The following is an 8394-nucleotide window of genomic DNA, read 5'->3' as shown; positions in this document are numbered from 1 at the left end:
GAAAAACTGTCTAAAGCGACAAATGTTTTGCAGCTATGCTCCAAATCTTGTGGCTATATTGCCTATAGCAATGGAAAGACACAAAAAAAGTTGTGGCTATAGCGTTGTAGCTAATTGAATTTTGTGGCTATCCATGGTTACATTGCCACGACGTAGCCATGACAGAGTTTGTAGCCAATAGCCACGAAATCGCCACAAAACTGTTTGTGTCTATAATAGCCACAGTTTAACCACAAAATAATTCGTAACCATTAGCCATGACATGTTACAAATATGATCGTAGCTTAAATCCACAAATTGGCGACGAGTAAGGTAATGGCTATAGTATCCACAACTTAGCTACAAATAATCTGTAACTATTTGTCACAAATTGGCCACAACAAAACAGTGGCTAAGTAAAAAAATATACTAAAAAAAAACTATTGGGAAATTGAGTTAATTTGCTAATAATATAAAAGCCATTAATCTTATTAACACCATAGAGTTTTATATCCAAACTACACAGGTTTAAAGATACAAAAAAAAAACATAAATGACAAATTACATAGATTCAAGTCCATTGAAACGACATATTAGTAGAGACCAAATTTAAATACCTCAACAGATATCAAAGTCATGTTGGATAGGTTGATCGGAGAGGTGCGGTTGGGTGCTGCACTGGTTCTTGTGTTGGACCAACAGCTGAGTCAGCATGTGTAGATGGACTTGCAGTTGATGAAAGCTCCATCAGCACGTGGAGTCTTGACTTGTTGGTTTGAAGAGTAGTTACTGAATCTTCTCCGTTACGGCGTTAAAATCATATCCAAGTCCCGCGCAATCACATCTATGTTTTCTTCATCGAAGTTTCGACGAAGAGAAGCAGAAACAGACTCATTAGGATCATCATTTTGATATTGAAATGATCCAAGACCATAGATATGCCCTTTGTTTGTTAATTACCATCTGCAGAGAAAAAAAAGTCAATCAAAACTTGGTTAGCAAAAGAGAAGCAGCAAATTAAAAATACATTATCACACAAGCTTTGACAGAACATTAGATTATTAATAACACTCACATAAATAAAACACATTATCAAATCATAAGAGAACATTAGTAAAAGGAAACAAACAAATCTCACTGATCTTAATTATAAGACCACCACACGAAAACAATGATTTGCAGAGAGAGAGTTTTGACACATTCACAATCACAATCACAAATCTCAGTTGCTGAAGGTGGTACTCCACCAGCCTCAAGTGACTCAGAAAGCATAGTGTCAATAATAACCACAAACACAAAAAATGAGAAAGGTGGACAAACCATCTCATAAGCAACACACGTACGTTTTTTTTTTGGCTCCTGAAACATTGCGGTGAGTGCCTAATCCATCTGGATCTGAGAGGTGGTGCAGTCCATGTGGATGTCTGGAAGTCCGGTTAGCTCCTTGCGAACATTCATCTGCAAATATGTTAAAGACTTGGTTAAATTGACAAGGTTAGGTTATATACAGATTTGAACCACACAAGATTATACTCATACAAAACCTTCTTACTCAGAGAAAGAGATCGAAATTCAGAGGTTTCGGACCTTTGTGAGACGGAGAACCGACGATCCGGGGTTTGAAATGTCCAGCGCGTCCCGCCTCTCGTCCAAGAAACCGTCAGGGAGAATGAAAGAGAAAGGGATTAGAGAAAGAAAGAGAGACTGAGGAACAAACAACAGAGTAATTAAAGATGAACTATGGCTAACTTGTAATACTACTCGTTGAGAGAGAGAGAGTGAAATCGGCGGACTAGAGAGAATCAGAGAAAGAAATTTACACCAAACACTTGGATTTACACCAAACACTTGTAAATATGAATCTGTCAAACTCATTTTGTCTCTTTAATTTGCTGGATTTACACCAAACACTTGTTTTTTTTTTCTTGGAAGATTTTCAAAATTTTAAGTTTGATTTGTCTTCGATGAAACCATAAGTAAAACACGATTCATACTATGATTTTTGTCATAGTTAATGATAAGAAGTACTGAATTCATTCCAAATCATGAGCAAAGCATTTGCCACATATAGTGAGGACAGTACAAATATTTACCAATTCGAACTAGTTCTATGTCTATAGCAACAAATATTTACAAATTTTGGTTTTGGCTATCTTTTGCCACAAAATATACTTAACTAGGTCGTGGTTATATAGTTATGAAAATTTTTGTGGCTACATGTGGCTATCTTGCCACAAATAATCACAGAAAATGTTTGTGGCTATATAGACACAAATTAGACACAAAATAGCCACAAATTTCCACGTTTTAAGATTGTGTCTCATTTGAGGCTAAAATTACATAGCCACGACATGTTTGTAGCTCATTTGCGGCTATGGACAGTTTTTCTTGTAGTGAGCATATCAAGATCAGGCCGTAAACAGAACAAAAAATCAAGTTATCAATCACTAGATCCGCCCCTGCATAATATACTGCAGATATATTTGGTAAATAATCAAAAATTTATTCTTATAAACTCAATTTTTTTCATACGCATTCTTAATATCAATCTTGTATATACAAGTGTATATTTCACTACAAAAGAAAATATGGCGTAGGTTTATCATGTAAATATATACAGCTTGATCATGAATGATTCTTCTGTCATCGGGTGAGAAAGCTCGAACTTTTGAGGTTTCTAGGGTTTAAATTGAACCTTAAAGGTTTGGCCTTTAGCTTTGGGTACTATCTTGAACTCTCTTTGTTAATTCGATTAGTCAAATTACCTCTCTCCGTCTCTCTCTCAGTTGCTCTGTTGAAACCTTCTCATTCTGTAATATGGTTTCTTTGATGCAATTTTAAGCTTTGTATATAAGTTTTCAAATGTTCTAATTTCTTCAAAATGTTGTAATTAATTAGGGTATACTGTCTATATGGCTTCGTTGAATTGTCTTCCAGAGGTGCCAAATTATGTACTTACTTCTCACGAACAAGCTGCTTCAACATATGTTTCTCTCCTTAAGGTATGGCTTCTTGAACAGTTTGGTTCTTCCTTTTATGAGTGTCTTTCTGTCAAAAGAATAGTATTCGTACCCGAGATCAGCTCTGATCTTCTTGATTTTTGTTTGTGTTGGGCTTTCCAAGCCCAAGCCAACTCCCCTATTAGTATGATATTGTCCGCTTTATGTCCAGGTGGCAAAGCCCGCACGGATTTCTTATTGTACTCCTTCCCAAAAGGTCTCATACAAATTGGAGTTGGTCTTAGCTTATATATTAGAAACTTATTTTCTAATCTTCAGATGTGGGACATTATTTGTATCCCAACAAACCTCCCCTCAAACTATGTACCACAATACTTTGGTCTCCCCTTCAGGGGAACCCATGTACCTAGGCTCCGGTACCCCTTTATTCCTGAAGTATTCTTGAGGCACCCTTAATCATGTCATCTTCTTGAGAGATCCTTCCTCACCGAACACTGAGCCCAACACCCACTCCCCTAGGTCCACTTTTCGACCTAGGCTCTGATACAATTGTTGGGCTTTCCAAGTCCAAGCCAACTCTCCTATTAGTATGATATTGTCCGCTTTGGGTCCAGGTGGCAAAGCCCGCACAGATATTTTAGAGCTCCTTCTCAGAAGACATCATACTAATTGGAGTTGGTCTTCACTTATATATTAGAAACTTATTTACTAATCTTCAGATGTGTGACATTGTTTGTATCCTACAGTTTGGTTCTGGCTTCCATCTTCGTCCTCTATGGCACCTGCTGCCAAAGTCTCTGAGCTTCAAAGAGAAGGAAACAAATGGTGAATTCCTCTCTCCATTTTCAGCTTTTGCAACGCCTCGCTCGCCATCTCATTCAAAATATGTTCAGAAAGACGTGTTTAGAAACTGTCTGAAAGAATTTGGATCTCGACGTGGGAAACAAACGAGTCTTGCCAGTTACACACTCAAAACTCAACCATTGAATAGATAGTACAGAAGGTATTGTTTCATATGTGATTTTGATTTTGCAAGTTTGGCAAATTAAGCTTATATCAGTGAGGCTGTTGCTGACCTGAATTTCCACCTTTCGTAAGGTATAGCATTTGATTATTCTTTGATGCTTTGCTTTCTTCCTGAGTTTGGTATCTCCTCTGACGTCTTTGATAAGTATGTATTTGATCATTAGGCCAAAGAATTTGTTGAACTTTTTAAATAAATGAGAAAGGTAAGTCTAGCTGGTGGTTTTTTGCTCTCTCTCTCTCTCTCTCTCTCTCTCTTGCTTCTTATCTTTTGATGATCTATTGAACCCTCTGAACTTGTATTTATTAGCTTCAAAGTCTCCCTAGCTAATCCTTCTGTGAATCAGATTTGAAGTCTTTTTCCTCTCTGGGAATGTTGTTGCTTCTTTCACAAGAAACACAAAAAACACAAAATAGGTTTTGGGCTGTTCCCTGACCCTTGACAATAGAATCCACAAAATCAAAATATACCAGTATTTCTTCAGCATCATAAAAATAAAATCAATAGGATACAATGGAGTTTTTACCCAAAGAACCCCCCAAAAAAAAGGGATACAATGGAATTATCAAACACGATGGATACAATGGAATTATCAAACACGATGGATACAATGGAGTTATCCACAAAATCAAACTATGCATGAAAAACTTTTTTTTGAAGTCTGTTTTCTGTTTTCGAAAGTTTTGGAAACAAAAACTCGTAAAAACACGAAACAAAGCACAGAAACACGATTTCAAAAAATTTCTATTTGAAAACACGATGGAAACTCTATTTCCGTTTTGAAAACGCAATGGAAACTTTTATTTAGTTTAAAACTTCATAAATAAATAACTTTGAAATATAAAAATTTATTATAAATATAAATATATAATATTATTAGTGTTTTAATTCAACTATTTAATATTTATATTTTCAAATTTTGTTATTTGAAGCTTTTTTAAATGGTTTTATGTTTGGTGTTTTATTATATATATATGTATATATATGTATATATATATTCATATGTTTCTAAAACATTTTCATTTCCTAATTTTAGAAAAAATCATTTCTTGTTTCTGAAACGTTTCGTTTTCGCGTATCTGTTTCCGTTTCCATGCAACCTTACTTATGCCAATGGTAACTCTACCTACACTGATATCAAAAAGCACCGTTGTAGATTTTTCTCTATCGTTATTTGAACTATACAGTATCTTGCAATTTACACTTTTAATCTTTATAATTAATTAATATAACCTAATTATATATAAATTAAAGCACTAAAGTTATACCTAAAACAGAAGAAAATACAAAATTTCCCACATGGCGTCTTCACACGAAATCTTACCTAGTAATAACCAATAAGATCACTATTTAAGTGATAACCTATCCAGTTACTGATGAGCTCCATTATCCTCCACCGTATAAACAACCTAAAGACCTATCAAGACAACAGAAAAAAAAAACGAAGAGAAAAACAATCTCAAAACTAAACCTTGAGAAATGGGAAATTGAGAAGAAGCTGTTGTTCGTGTCAGTCTTGTCTATCCCTTGAGTTCGTTTACAATTTGATGAAATTTATTCTCATGTCTCTTGGGGAGAAAGCTTGAACTTTTAGGGTTTTGGTATTCGAATTGAACCTGAAAGCCTTGACCTAGTAGCTTTGTTTACTGTGTCATAAAGTCTCTCTCTATTGTAATTTTTTTTTCAATATGGAAACTGTATCTATTTGTCTGTGGGAATAATCTCCTTATCTTCCGTTTGTGGTGTCAATTTTGAGGTTTGTCTAGGTTATCGGAATGTTCCATTTTCTTTAAAGTTTATTGTTCTATACATACTTGTGACATATTGTTGTTTGCGGGAATGTGTTAATTAGTGATAGAGCTCAAATGTCATGTTTCAGTTTCAGGTACCACTAGGGATGGGTTCTGTCTCTATGGCTTCAATGAATTGTCTTCCAGACGAACTTCTTGTCCAAATCTTGTCCTTCCTTCCAACCAAAAAGGCCGCTTCAACTTCTGTTCTCGCCAAGAGGTGGAGGACTTTGTTTGCTGTCCGGCAGAATCTCGACTTCGACGACTCCGACTTTTTGAACCCGGAAGAAGTAGGTGAAGATGATATGGACGAAATCAAAGAGAGTTTCAGGAATTTTGTGGGTAGAACATTGTCTTTGCAAGGCGCTCAACGTATCAACAAGTTGTCACTCAAATGTGGAGAGGTACCTGGCGAGGATCATGTTGACGGCTGGATAATAAATGCCCTGGACCGAGGTGTCTCTGAGCTGAAACTATGCTTAACAGATGAGATACGGACCTTTTTGCCATCCAATTTATTCATCAACAAAACATTGGTGAATCTAACATTGGGGAAAAAACTTGCCATCAACAATATTCCTTATGATACGTTTCTTCCAGTACTTAAGATTCTCTTCCTTCGTTCAGTTTGGTTTCTAGGAAGAGAGTTGTCTGATGTGCTTCTTGCTGGTTGCCCTGCACTTGAGGACTTAACCATACACCACAAGCATTTTTCAGGAACGCCACAAGTCATTTGCAGCAAAACCATTAAGAGACTCTCTATCATCTCTAAATCCGCGGAAGATGTTAATCTGTTCAGCTTCGTTTCACTTGATGCACCAAATCTTGTCAACCTCTTCTATGTTGATTACGCTCGGCCTAGGTATCTTCGTTGGAATTTGGATTCACTAGTCAAAGCTACGCTGGATCTTCATTTCCTAGAACATGAAGAATGTGATGAGCCATTTGAACCGAATGTCACAGTTCTCATGAATGGGGTACGCAACGTCAAGATGCTTCAGTTGACATTTTCTGCTACTGAGGTCAGTTTCATTGTTTGTATGGTCACATTGTCATTCGGTTAGAACTTTAGAAAACAAGATAACATTCTGTGTGTGTGTGTTTCAGGTGATTTCGGAATGCTGCAAATGTGGACTACCTATGTTCAAGAACCTCCTTGATTTGGTGTTTTTCGGTAACAAAGAAAGAGTTTGGAAAGAGCTACTGCCACTTATGCTAGAGCATTCTCCAAGCCTAAAATGTCTGATCCTCTCGGTAAAAAGCAAAATCTTACGTTATATATATATATGTGTGTGTGTGTGTGTGTGTGAATGTGGCATGAAACTAATTAAATTAAAGTGATCACTCTTGTTAATACTTCAGGGTCTGAACTGTTGCACGTATGAACAAGAGTTTGATGGGATTCGCATTCCACAGACTAACAAGGTAAACTTCTTGGGTATCATGTGTTATGAAGGAACTGAAAACGAGTTGAAGCATGTCAGCCATTTCCTACTGAAAATGGAGCGGCTTCAAGGGCTGCAAGTCCAATTTCCAACGACAATGGTTGAATCCAAAAGGGTGCAACTCACAGAGGATTTGTTGAAGCTTCCCAGAGCTTCATCCACTCTCACAATGCAAGCTGTTTGATCATCATCATCATTGTCAGCATCGTCAGCAGCATCATCGATCATCAGCATCATCATCCTTATTATCATCCATCTCATGTTCTATATCATATGTTTTAATGATTTATGTTGGTCCTTAAATTATGGCTTCTTGAACAGTTGTTGTGGGTATCATGTGTTATGTATTAAGTATGTTTTTATTTAAATGGTTATGGATTTGTCTAAGAAGTGCTTTGCTCTAGCAACGTAAAAAAAATTTATTTTTTCTTTGAATATAATCTAAATTCTAATTTCTAACATTAAATTCAAAAAAAAAATTATATCCAGATAAGTTAAAACACTAAAATTACCTTTTAAAGTAAAAAATACTAACTTGCCCACGTGGCGGCTTTTTGTGAAGTCTTACTTTGTAATAGCCAATAACTGGCTAGTTTAGTGAAGCTAATCTATCCAGTTACTGATAAGCTCCATCCTCCACCTTATAAACAAGAAAACCTAAAGACATATCAAGAGCCAAAAGAAAAAAAAAAAAAAAATCTCAAACTGAACCTTGAGAAATGGGAAATTAAGAAGAGGCTGTTGTTCGTGTAAGTCTTGTCTGCCCTTGATTTTGTTTATAATTGAGAAGAAGCTGTTGTTCATGAAGTATTGTCTGTCCCTTTAGGGCTTTTATCATCTAATCATCTGAGGCTTTGTGGTGGCAATTTTTGAGTTTTGTCTAGGTTGTCGGAATGTTCCATTTTCTTCAAAGTATATTGTTGGTTCTTGCTATGTGTTAATTAGTGTTATATTGTTGGTTCTTCAAAGTGTGTTGTACTTGTCATGTTTCAGGTACCACTAGGGATGGGTTCTGTCTCTATGGCTTCTTTGAACTTCTGGTCCAAATCTTGTTGGTCTTAGAATATGACGATTTTCATGAGCCTTTTGACCCGAATGTGACAGATCCCATCAACGGAATAGGCAACATCAAGATCCTTCAATTGACTTCTTCTGCTGTTGAGGTCAGTTTCAAGATCCTTAGATGGATGATGATG

At 36.2% G+C, this 8394-nt stretch overlaps 1 protein-coding gene and 1 long non-coding RNA gene across 2 annotated transcripts; one reads left to right on the top strand and one right to left on the bottom strand.

Moving 5' to 3' along the window:
• Positions 468–1785, bottom strand: LOC104780330. Its single transcript, XR_766704.1, has 3 exons — positions 1532–1785; positions 1323–1437; positions 468–942 (listed from the first exon to the last, which is right to left on the bottom strand). It is a non-coding gene; the product is annotated as an uncharacterized LOC104780330 (long non-coding RNA).
• LOC104780329 (putative F-box/LRR-repeat protein At3g44810) lies at positions 5378–7555 on the top strand. Its single transcript, XM_019244616.1, has 4 exons — positions 5378–5472; positions 5843–6775; positions 6861–7007; positions 7116–7555. Exons 2-4 carry the CDS (start codon positions 5861–5863, stop codon positions 7380–7382), a joined length of 1329 nt encoding a protein of 442 aa, XP_019100161.1. The 5' UTR covers positions 5378–5472; positions 5843–5860; the 3' UTR covers positions 7383–7555.

Source organism: Camelina sativa, chromosome 4 (assembly GCF_000633955.1).
Source record: "Camelina sativa cultivar DH55 chromosome 4, Cs, whole genome shotgun sequence".
NCBI classification, from domain to species: Eukaryota; Viridiplantae; Streptophyta; class Magnoliopsida; order Brassicales; family Brassicaceae; genus Camelina; species Camelina sativa.
This window is presented reverse-complemented; position numbering and strand designations above follow the sequence as displayed.

Coding starts and splice junctions, on each gene's coding strand:
- LOC104780329 (XM_019244616.1), top strand. CDS start 5,861: ATGGGTTCTGTCTCTATGGCTTCAATGAATTGTCTTCCAGACGAACTT. Junction 6,776..6,860: donor TGACATTTTCTGCTACTGAG/GTCAGTTTCATT, acceptor TGTGTGTTTCAG/GTGATTTCGGAATGCTGCAA. Junction 7,008..7,115: donor TAAAATGTCTGATCCTCTCG/GTAAAAAGCAAA, acceptor TTAATACTTCAG/GGTCTGAACTGTTGCACGTA.